This window comes from Chiroxiphia lanceolata, chromosome 3 (genome assembly GCF_009829145.1).
Source record: "Chiroxiphia lanceolata isolate bChiLan1 chromosome 3, bChiLan1.pri, whole genome shotgun sequence".
NCBI classification, from domain to species: domain Eukaryota; kingdom Metazoa; phylum Chordata; class Aves; order Passeriformes; family Pipridae; genus Chiroxiphia; species Chiroxiphia lanceolata.
In genome coordinates this window covers 85,919,162-85,931,863 of record NC_045639.1, presented here as the reverse complement: position 1 = coordinate 85,931,863, position 12,702 = coordinate 85,919,162, and the positions used below count along the sequence as shown (strand labels likewise).

Here is a 12,702-nt window from a genome sequence, read left to right as displayed (position 1 = left end):
TCTTACACCTGCACTAAAGAAGAAACTCCATTAGGAGAATCAGATGTTGGATGGCTTGGGTGCCTGCCATCAAACCCCCATAAATTCAGAGACATCATCTAACAATGTGTAAACCAGATTTCACAATCCATGATTTCACTACCTCTATAAAAGTGGTAGTTAAATAACTAAAATATGTATTCTTCCTTTTTTCCAGTTGGCTTACTGTCCATTTTAGTCTTGGTCTACACAGAATTTCCTACAAGGAAATGTACCACACGGTAGCCAACTATTAAGAATTATTGTTACTATATGGGGAACTTTCTCAATTTTGTACATAATCCTTTATGAGGCTGTGTAATAACACTGTCCATGGAATTAAGTTGAAGTTTCTTGTAGTGGAATAAAAAGAAAACATTAAACAATCACACTCATTTTTCCTTGTGTTCTTTACTAATAAAAAGTATGACATTTTCTTTAGCAATGTTTTAGCAGAGGGACATTGTTCTGCTTTTATGATTTAGGCATTCAGCCTGGGATTTACAAAACTCCAATGAAGACACTGAAGAAGGCTCTAAAAGTGCTTTCAATGTAATGTAGTTAAACAAGTTGACATATTTTAGGAAGGAATACTGTGTTTTCAAATTGTTCTATGATGGCAAAAGCAATTAAATTTGCAATGTTTCAATGTACTTCCACTAATCATAATCTAGTAAATCACCATTACATGAAACAACGTTAATAATTTGTTTGCCAATTGTTCAGGTAAATTAATGCCTGAGTAGGCATATATTATATTTACAGTCTTATTGGCTTGTAGAGTTGTAGGGTCTCACAGTCTAAAAGCATGCAAAGTGTTTACTGGGGAAAAGTCAACATTGGATCAACTCTACCATTGCAAATATTCCTCTAATTCATTTGCAGTGCTTTCTTACCAGGACCACACTAGTCCTTATCCTGCAGGAATAACAAATTAATTGGCTGACGAGGAACATTTTACTCCTGGACAAGAAAATACATTCAACTGCCAAATAAAACACAACTTCCATCCTCTTCTTGATGAGCTGTTGAAGAAACTCCATCAAGTACTTTTCTCCTTTTGGTGAACACAAAATTTTTTATTTTGTCATTCCAAAACTCAGAACTTTATGATGCTATTCCAGAAGAGTACCTACCAGTGTATATGTACTATATCACTCCACAGTGTATGCATTTAGATTTCCTTAGGGTGTGGAGCTGAATTACTCTATTACTGCAACCCTGTTGACCTCACTGTTGTCATGAAAACTTTCTTAGAAAAAAAATTGCATAAATACAGGTGGATGTTATTAAAACAGACAGTCTTAAAGAAGGTTCCAATGTGAAAAAAAAGCAAGCAATCAAGGTAAGATTTATAAATACTTTCATTCACAAATTGTCCAGGGAAAGTTATGCCTAGTGGACACATTCATTTACTACCTTACAAACAATTACATACCCATTGTATGTAATTACACTTTCATGTATCTTAACGTACTTCTGAGAACAAATTTATTTCCTAAATGCTTCTGCATCATCTCAGTCACTTCACGTGTATATTGCAACAATGGGAACGTATCTCCCAAAACATTTCGCCTTTAAACTAAGAACTAATTTTATGGATGTGAATATGGAACATATTCCTCACTAGTTGTCTAAATTACCTATGGTCTGATCCTCAATATCCAAAGTCTCTGAGTAGTTAGCTCTGACATTTTTTGTGTATGATTCAGTTCTTCAGTGTTTCATATTTAGGTGATATTTAATGGCTTTCAGATTAGACATGGACCATTCACTAGGAAGCTCTGGGGACTGTAGATGATGGGGACTGTACAAGATACTTCTTGTAGATGTGTAGATGCTTCTGGGGAGCAGGTTCCCAAGTTTTGCTTGGGATCTTCAGATGCTCAGGGTGGATTGTTAGACACAAACAATGGTCATAAGTTTCCTGATGCTTTAGCATTGTTTATCTGTAACGGGCCTTTTTCTTATTTGCCATTTCTAGGAATTTGTCATGATTGTTGTCTTTGGTTTGGAATTTATTATTCGTATCTGGTCTGCTGGATGCTGTTGTCGATACCGAGGATGGCAAGGAAGACTGCGCTTTGCAAGGAAACCATTCTGTGTAATAGGTGAGTGTCCCAGCTCTAGTTTATTTTAAGATAAAAATAAACACCTTCCCCCTCCTTGTTTTGCTTCTGAGTGAAAACTACTGGAATCTTTTTACAGTAACCGGCAGTAAAACCAGAATAGCTGTGTGTCAACTGTCATCTGCCCAAGGTTTCTCTAGATATAAAATCACAATGTCCTTAAATACCAGTCAGTTCATGTTTCCTATGTTCTCCAAAAGACATTTTGTCACACATGTCATGCACCCAGCCTGTATATAGGATGAATGAGGGTTTGAGAGCTGATTTGATTGAAAATCACAGGAGCTGTATGTATTTAATGGACATATTGCATGTCTTTTATATACATGCTTAGATACCATGCACATATGCCTACACATTATGTTCTCCTCATTTTACCTCTGTGATCAGACATGTGTAAGATGCAATAAGTTCGAAAACCTACTTAGAAACACCTTTTGACAACATTGCTGCTTCTCTGCATGGCAGTCCAGGTATCTGCTCTGCAGTGACACCAGCACTGGATATAGCATACTTCTTCTACAGGTATTTCAAGAGAATATTCCTCACCTTCTTTGCTCTAGAATTTGTCTGTGAGAATGGTGAATAGGCTCACAACCAGTCAAAACCCTATTTTGAAAAGAAATCTGCAGGAAAGCAGTTTCCCAATAAAGGCAGAGATCAAGGATGCCTAAATGAATTTATATGATAATTTCTTACTTTTCTAATGGCTTGGAGAAAATCGTTTTTATAGATCATCTGTGAAACTTCAGGATATCAATATCCCAACTTCTCTCTCAACTTATTTTTCTCTCTTCAGCCTTTAATTTCATTTACCTATATCCTAAGATAACTTATGGATCAACTGGGCCAGGAAACAAAATCTTCCGTGCATCTCCACAGCAGCTAATACACAGAGTCACATGCTTACAATCATTAAACACATGGGTCTCTGTAAACAGTGAATAACAAATTGTCATGTAGATGTATGCCATTCTGGTCTAAAAAAGAGTTACACAGTTCTGTGGCATAGCAGGCCAGTACACTGGTTAGGGCTAACGGGTAGAGCAAGTTTTTTCCTTCTGCCTCATTCCCTGATAAATCCATACCTTCTCCCAGTGGAGAAGGTTGCATGAGTAGGTGGAAAGGCATCATTGAATGTATCTGTCTTTGAAAGTAATACCCCATCTATGCTATTTTATGACACTGTGGAAGAGGAGCAATTAGGATTGGCATTTTTGTTCAGACAGCAGGGGAAGTGGGTAGGTGCCTTACCAGGTCACATGCTTGCCCCAAGGTTTCCATGCCTAGTTGAAAGCAGAAATCACCAAACACTATCCTTCTTAGGCTATCCAAAGGCTATCCTCCTTTACTAGACTTATCATTATTACCAAGATTTTATGGTGCACTTGAAACTTTGCAGTAGTCACAGAACTACTTTGATTTGGTCAGCACACAATCATAAGAAAGTACCACTGTTACTTTAGTAAAATTAACTTACTACAGCAATTTAGAACTTACTAGAAACACCTTTAGAACATTTGAAGTTACTGGGCCTATTCCTTTTAATTATTTACTTAGCCATTCATTCAATTATACTTTCCATTTATTGTTACAGTTGAACAATAATATTTTAGAAGACTTAGTCTGTTTATTATTACTTAAATTTGCTATATATCTCCAACAGATCTGTTCTTTCATTATTTTTGTGATTGAACACAACTCACATAGGGTAATGGCCTAAGAACTAGAAATAACAAAATTGAGGATTGCTTCAAGGATCACATTCAGACAACCTTTATTTTTTCCATTAATAACCTAATAACCAGAGAAGTTTTATTCAGGACCAAAGCTCTGTGCTTGTGTTAGTGTGCCTACAATGTCACTATTCTGGTGAATTAGTTCATCAAGCATTGCTGTATGCTAGCATGTTAGTAATTATATCTATCAAATTATTTGACAGGTTTGTAATTTTGTTTATTTCTGTAATGTAGTATTAAACCTTGATTTTTATTTTTGTCCCATGTCAGGAGTTACCTGTGCATTTTCTCTGATTGTATATGACTTGTGTACATATTGTAAAAAGAATAGCAACCCATCCTTCCACGCATGTAAAGTACTTAAATATGTACATGCCTCTGCAAACACTGAATTTCCCAGGCGTATCATTCTGAAGCTTGGCTGTTAGCACTGCAGAGCAATGTTGCTGTGTTGTGTTGTTAAAAAGAACAGAAATCCAAGCACTACATATTCTAACTGCTGCCTCTGGAGACCAGGGATGCTGACACACAGGAAGAACTTTATGGCTGTGCCTTAGCTCCCTGAAGATCTCTGAAATAAAAGAGGACAAGTCTAACCAGGAAGAAGTATGGTATCCCCTCCCTGTCAAGCCATTCCCTGACACTGAACTAAATGAAGAATCTATTGTCCTTCCTCTGGCAATAAGTCTCCTAAATGGTGGTATGTGACCTGAGAAACTTCTGGCCAGTCTCCTATGTGCATCAGAGGTTTTACTGTCACAATGAAATCTCAGTCTGTGAAGGCAGATGCCAATTAACAGATCATAAAAATAATTAGGAATAATAAATAACAAGCTGTGGGTCAGAAGAATAAGATGCTGCTGGTCTCACCTGCCTGTCTGAAGTTTGCTAGGCTTTCAGAGGAACTTCTTTCTCTCCTGCTGACTTTGTAAGAGACTTTGGGACTCCTATGTGAGGACACCCAGCAAGGGCAAGTGAATTTTAGTCATAGAATCATTGAATATCCTGAGTTGGAGGGGACCCACAAGGATTGTTAAGTCCAACCCTTAGCCCTGTACAGGACCGTCCCCAAGAGTCACACCATGTGCCTGAGAGCATTGTCCAAACACTTCTTGAACTCTGTTAGGCTTGGTGCTGTGACCGCTTCCCTGGGGAGCCTGTTCCAGCGTATAACCACCCTCTGGATGCCTACAACACAGTTCTCCTCATGAGCAAGTTGTAGACTGCAATGAGGTCTCCCCTCAGTCTCCTCCAGGTTGAACACATCAATTGACCTCAGCCACCCCTCATACGGTTTCCCCTCAAGGCCCTTCACCATCTTCATTGCCCTCCTCTGGACACTTGCTAAGGGCTTAATGTCTTTCCTATATTTCGGTGACCTGCACACAATATTCAAGGTGAGGCTGCCCCAGTGCAGAGCAGAGTGGGATAATCCCCTCCCTCAACCGGCTGGCCATGCTTTGCCTGATGCCCCCCAGGACACAGTTGGCCCTCCTGGATTCCAGGACACTACTGACTCTAGTGTCTAAACTTTATTCAATTTAAATTTAGGGTCTGAAACTCCTATTTGAGAACTTTTTGACCTTAAATTTGAGCCTACTTCTAGTAATCTAACACTTCTCCAGGGCAATTAACCTTCCTAGTGGTCCAGACGAGTGAAAAATTTCCTGTATTTCAGTCTATTAGCAGTTTCACCACCGCTGCTTCTATTTTACCTCTAGTCAAGCTACAGCATGATGGAAATGTCAAAAGTTCAAATTCTGTTGAGGCTGCAGAATGAACAAATTCCCAACAGAAAGCTTAAGTCCATTATCTGTAATCAGGCTCTTGAACTTCTCGGCTGGAAAACTTGTTTCAGAGCGATAAGTGATAGCAGTGACTGTTGCTGGTTACTGGATCTATTTTTCATTAATTAGAGTGGTAATGAACCTTCATCATGTGCCGCTTTTGTCAAACCTTTATAAACAAATTCATATCTAGTGTGTTACAAGATCTTCTGAACCTTTAATTTGAATTATTTCAGTATATTTGTGTAATGACACGTTGTGTGCCTGTCACCTTGGTATTTAGACACATTATATAGTTTAAATACAGACAGATAGTAAATCTGCTGCTCATGATAAACAATATAAACAGCGAGTATAATTTGAACTCTAAATAACCCAGAGATGGTCTGTAATGAAGTATATCCTTGACCAAAACATACCTCATATCACATCTCATTATAAATCCCAGCAAAACCGAGTTCCAGCAAATGTCATATTTGGGGGTCTTCTGCCAGCCTAGAAAATACTCCAGAAAATACTTTGACAGTAGTAGTATTTAGGCTTCAAATCGAAATTTCCTTAGATAATTTCAGCAGCCATAGTTCTGTGCAATGAACAGAGGTGCTTTTTAGGTTAGACTGGTCCCAAATTGTGTAGGTTTTTAAAACTAAAACTTAGTGGCATATCTTCATGTTTGAGAGACCTGGCAGTATAGTTTTTAGAAACATGTAGGAAAAATAATGCCTGTTTAGTATCATCAATGGGCCTTATGCTTTCACATTTATTTTTGATGACTACTACCCTCGCTGCTGACTAAGGTAACCTTTGTCATATTAAAGACATCAGGCTCTGGTCTTCCCTTTCTAGAAGCTGTATGGGTACTATTCAAGAGAAATCTGCTAGTTTGGTAGGATGCATTCAGATTTTTTTCTGGTATGTGGTAGAGAATTCAGCAGCCTGTATTTGTTGATCTTACACTGGTGTCACTACCATGTTAATTTGAGTAGAGGAGCTCCTACCATGAATCAGGCAACCTGAATGAAATGTGTGTAGTGACTCCCAGTGGGGAGCTATGGGCAGTATCACATTTCATCTTCATAAGGCTTGTAGGTCAAGGTTTTAATTAGAGGGCTAAGCTTTTATTGCATCAGTTTTCTAGGCTAGTGAAATTATTTTTTATTGAAAAAAACCTAATTGAAATCAAAATAATGCATGGGAACAAACCAGGTCCCTTTTCCTGAGGGACTTTATATTCATCTGGGTCTTTTTATCATCAAAATTAGAAGCACTCCCTCTCCCAAACGTGCAGAATAGCCAACGATACAGTTTCTGGTTTCTGGGTAAAGTTTGGATAAATTCTTTCTCTGGGAGATTTGGAGCTGGACAATTACAGTGTCTCAGCCCCACTGAAGCTATCCAAACATCAATAAATAATTCCTAATTGCACCAGAGAGAGATGCTGATTTACCCTGACACCTGCTGTTAATTGTAGTCATCTGCTATGAGAGAAATTTTTATTTTGAGACAATTCCAGTAAAACAAATCAGAAGCAATCCATAGCAGAATAGATGAAGTAGGTTAGAGCACTGCAGTGTGAAGAACAAAAGACAGGTTAGTGACAGAAAGGTTGTGAAAAGACAGAGACACTTTATTAAAAAGAATTTACTTGTAATATTAGAATTCCTTTATTATAAGTTATTAAAGATATTTTCCCAAGCATGAAGTAATTATGTCCATTTCAAACCAGACCGATATAACTCAGTATCTGGACTTAAATGTTTAGTGATTGCTAATTCAGTTCACTTTTGTTAGGAAAGTGTCCTGAAGTCAAACGTCACAGTCAAATTATATAGAAATGAGGTCCCCTGTCCATTCTCATCCAGATTCTGTAAATTAGTTATGCAGTCTTTCAAATTATTATTGATCTCTCATATGTGAATCTCAGAAAATACATTGGAGTATAATAATAACAACAATAACAACAATAACAACAATAGCAATAACAACAATAACATGATATTAAATATTATAGATCATATTTTGTAATATAATGTGTATAATAGAACTTCCAGTCCTGTTTATGGGCTGTGACTTGGAAATGTACAGTAAGGAGGGAAGCAACTGGCAGACCAAGAAGCAGTTAACATTTTCTGGTTTTAGTCTTGGTATGTTCAGCTTTGCTTTCATTTTTTAGGGGCTGGCTTTAAGCTTGTTACTACTAGAGGTGCGCAGAATATGAAGATGTTTACAGAAATACCTTTCTTTTCATTGTCTGTCTTTATTTGATTTGAGATGCTCATATCCTGCCTTACTATGCTGAAGTCCCATCATATACATAGACGAGATAGTTGCTCAGATTTCCATAAATATGTGTAAATTCACTGATCCAAAATGAGGTAGCTGTTAATATAAACACTGGTGTGGAAGTTAGAGGTAGACTGGATTGTGCCAAATCCACTTATCTGCCTACCTCATCTTATGGATTGTCCAAACTAGTAAAATGGTTTGTTTTTCAAATTTTATCATTCTTAGCATCTAAAAAATTACATTTTTAATGGAGTGAATAACATGTCAGAACCTAATTGATATGGAAGGAAATACTCAGCTTTCTTGGCTTCTTTCAGGTACTGTGCTGCAGATCAGCTACATCAGTGTGTGACATCCGTTGTAACTCCCATCTCAGATCATTGTCAGTTCCTTCCTATAGATCCTCTGTGAGAAGAATTGCTACTTTGCTGGCTATCCAAGTTCTGCTTTTGCAGCACTGAATTATGCTGCAAAATAGCATCTTATTAGACTAGGTGTTTACTATTTTGGGCTTTTGCACCTGCCCTTGGCATACATGTAGCCTCTCACAGGACTGTGATATCCCTAGGTTGTAGTACTGCTTTATTTCAAAAGCTACTTTAAGTACGTCTTATATTTTACTAACATGCCTATAATTACTCAGGGGTGCTTTGTCAGCATGTTAACATGAATTTCACTGTTAATGCCTCAGCATGGTACATCAAGTAAGTGTCAGTCTGACTATTTGAGCCATGATTAACTACTCTTGCAGGTGTTGGTAAATCAGAGTGTGCTTTCTCTCTGACAAGCTTCACTCTTGTCAGCCCAAATGAAGACATTTGAAGAGGTCTAAGTGGAGTTATTGTCTTGGCATATGCTGCAGGAATCTTTCAAAAATTGTTTGAAAGCTCAATGCAACCAGGGGAAACAGTGAGAAATGATAGAGTAGAATAAAATGGGAAGGGAAGGGAAGGTTCTGGAAGGGAAGGGAAGGTTCTGGAAGGGAAGGTTCTGGAAGGGAAGGGAAGGTTCTGGAAGGGAAGGGAAGGTTCTGGAAGGGAAGGTTCTGGAAGGGAAGGGAAGGGAAGGTTCTGGAAGGGAAGGTTCTGGAAGGGAAGGTTCTGGAAGGGAAGGGAAGGGAAGGTTCTGGAAGGGAAGGGAAGGTTCTGGAAGGGAAGGGAAGGGAAGGGAAGGGAAGGGAAGGTTCTGGAAGGGAAGGGAAGGTTCTGGAAGGGAAGGTTCTGGAAGGGAAGGGAAGGGAAGGTTCTGGAAGGGAAGGGAAGGTTCTGGAAGGGAAGGGAAGGGAAGGGAAGGGAAGGGAAGGGAAGGGAAGGTTCTGGAAGGGAAGGGAAGGGAAGGTTCTGGAAGGGAAGGGAAGGGAAGGGAAGGGAAGGGAAGGGAAGGGAAGGGAAGGGAAGGGAAGGGAAGGATATTTCAGTTGGAAATTACCTACAATGATCATCTAGTCCAATTGCCTGACCAATTCAAGGCTGACCAAATGTAAAATCATGTTGTTAAGGATATTGTCCAAAAGCATTGACAGTCATGAGGCATCAACCACTTTTCTAGGAAGCCTGTTCCCATGCTTGACCACCCTCTCTGTAAATAAATGCTTCCTAATGTCCTATTTCTAGACATCTCTAGATATTGTATTGTAGGCAACTATGTCATTCAAGTTTTTCTGTTATAATTACAGTTTTACTCATTCTTGTGCGCAGATCATTTTGTTTCAGTTTCATTAACCCTGTAGCACACAAGTAGGCAACATGCTGCTATTTTATATTTGCAGTGTGCCTTTCCATCTCATTGCTTCTTTTAGTTTATAATTATTACTCTTATGAGTGTTGAATGTTGTGACTTTAATGCTCTCTATGCTGAAGACTAGTTTATTTCTGTTCAGGTCACCTCTGTGTGAGTGAGGTCTCTAGGAAAAGGGTCATAGGTGCAGTAGTTTCATTTTTCTTGGCCATATTGTCATTTAGAAACACAGACATTTCCAGTTGTTTTAGGGATAGTGTTTGTTTCTTCACATACAGTTTCCTGATATCTGCTCAGCCATAATTTGTTACATTCAATATAATCAAATTCATTGCCAGGTGTCTTAATCCAGCCTTGCCACTCTCCTATTAGTAATCACAAAGCTTGAAGAAATGCAGTTTCTGCCCTTTCACTTCCACCCTCACGCTGTGGATTTTTCTGTTCCCACATTTTTTGGCCTTTCCACTCCCATAGCACTGCATCGCCTTCACTTTATGCACAGTCTGGAAATGCATTAGATGGACACTTCCAGACCTCCTTCCCCCTGCCTCTCTCTGAGATTTTAGAGTATGATTGAGAAGGCCATGAAAGGACAGAGTCCTCCCTATGGATTCCTCCCTTTGCAGCTGCAAGGAACCAACACACTGCTTCCCTGATGAGCTGAATCATGTAGGAGTCCTGTTTGGTATCTTTCTACATGCTGACTAGTGCCAGATACCCTTAACAAAGGAATTAATACCCACAATCCATATAGCCAATCACATAATATTTTTGTTTGGACATTGGGTAATCTGTGGCTGATTCACACAGGAATTTGGATCCCCCTGAAAAATCTAATTCCAGCAATTCAGGGAAAAAGATGCAAACTTGTCTTTAGTTTTCCCTGGTTATTCCTTTATATCCTGTAGCAATGAATTTTACAAGTCAATTGCATCTTGTATGTCTTTTTATCATATTTAAGTTCGCTTTTGATCTCACTTTTATAAGGAAGGCATCCAACAGGCCGTATTATCTTCCACTAGTTTGCATACCTCTATCTATCATCTCATATTTGTCTTCTGACTAACCACTCCTAAATTATTCAGCCTTTTCTCCAAACACAAGTCTTGCCATGCTGTAGTTTTTTTGTTTCTTGCTGATAATGTTGTGGTTTTCTTACAGCCTGATCTAATGAACCTCTTTACTCATCAGGTGTGTGCCTGGCTATCCATCCTGCTGCCTTTCCCTCTAGAAATCTTCAGATGTTTCTCCCTCCACCACAATAGCCTTTTTCACTAAGGTCTACTGTCACCCAGGAAAAAGCCTCAGACATAGTAGAGTGACTTGCAAAGCTTGTTTTCCCAGAGCTTTCAAGGCACAAAACAGTTACTGGGCAGAATAAGTGAAGATTTATGGGAAGGATCTGTGTGTGTTACTTGTGATTTGTTTCTTTGGTTGGACACAAATTGGGTTGGGGAACACTGGGTCAAAGATAAAATTTTAAATGTTTCTATCACACTGTCTTAAAGCCAAATAAAACTCCTACTGAATAAACAGTGCTTTATTTCTTCTGGCAGGTACATATTAATAATATTAAAGATCAGTTATTGGAAAAGATTAATAAAGTATAAATCCATGAAAGGCTTGCAATTGAATTTAATCTTAGTTTGCAGGAGGCCCTTAGATTTTTAACATTTATTGAGCCAGCTGTTAATAACATAAAGATGTTTGCTGAGGACTTATTCAGTCCATAGAAAGATTGTGTACTCAACAGGGCCATGAACTATAATTGCTAACACTACAAAGACAGGTGAAATGTTCCCATTAATGTTGTTATTCTTATCCAGACTAAATAAAAAATTGTAACCATAGCTACAGTTTCAAATTCAGTATTTGTTGAGCTATTGTGATTCTCAATCTATAGAGAAATATTTTTGGCTATCTAAAACAGAAAGTAAAATGACATTATGTTCATATATTTGTCCTCTTGGCCTGAAAGTATGATACTTTTACACAGGGACAGGGCATATATACTTTTAGTACATTGACAGAGTAGTGAGTAATATTGGTTGATCCATTCTTAGGGATGGAATTAGGATCTCATTATTTTGCGAACGAAGATTTGGGAAGGCACTATCCACATTTGCTGCAGGCACGCTGGTGGCTTATGAGGCCAATACGTGACAGACATATCCGATTGCAAAAGGCACAGCAGAAAGACTCCTTAGATGGTGTAATCTGCAAGACACGGTTCTTTCTGCGTTGCCTTTTTTCCTCGAGAGTGATCCTGCGTGTGTTCTCGAAGGAGACAGCTGCGTTATAGATGGTGTGTCTCCAGATCTTCTGATTGGAGGCCAGAGTAGACCAGTTATGGTGATCAATATGGCCAAGGCTGAGATGTTGTTTCAGGGAGTCCTTGTATCTCATTATAAAACTTGATTAAAAATAAAATTAAAAAAAATCTGACTCATCTTCCTTGGTCCACAATTTAATAAGGAAATATTTAGTTTTCACATCTAAAAAATATCCTGTATTGACTTTTTTAAAATATTGTTCGTTCTGTTTCAAAAATTGTTTGGAGCGCTAAGTTGAATTTTGTTGTATTTGATTAGCTTTTGTAATAAGTATCTTTGACTTGTTTAGAGTTTTTTTCTTTGCCAGAAAACTTGGTGAGCAGCTTTTCTAAGTATTTGGTTATATAAAATTAACATTAAAATAACATTAAAATAGTTTGCTTACTCAAATGATTCCAATATCATTGCAAATGAAAACTACAAAGGGAGAAAAGAGTTCAAGGTAATTCATCTCTTTTTATCTCTTCACTGGGGCATTGCTCAATTGATGATAAAAGAAATCCAATCTATGCACAGATCAGTTTTAGTGGACCCCTTAGAGTGGAAAGCAGTGACTAACATTGCCATTTTCCATTGCTAGAAGAAAAAAAAAATCAATAGAGTAGAAGTAGTAGCCTCTGGATTTTTTTTTAATTCCACTTCAGTGCCTAAACACTATTACATATTTTTGTAG

The 12,702-nt window shown here is 38.1% G+C and overlaps 1 protein-coding gene across 3 annotated transcripts in view; it reads left to right on the top strand.

Annotated features, from left to right (window-relative positions):
• KCNQ5 (potassium voltage-gated channel subfamily Q member 5) overlaps positions 1–12,702 on the top strand; it is a 284,924-nt gene that overhangs the window by 208,760 nt on the left and 63,462 nt on the right. For all 3 annotated transcript variants that reach the window (XM_032682901.1, XM_032682900.1, XM_032682902.1), the window contains exon 3: positions 2,003–2,129. In XM_032682901.1, the coding sequence (XP_032538792.1) occupies positions 2,003–2,129 (127 nt within the window). The remainder of the gene's footprint in view (positions 1–2,002; positions 2,130–12,702) is intronic.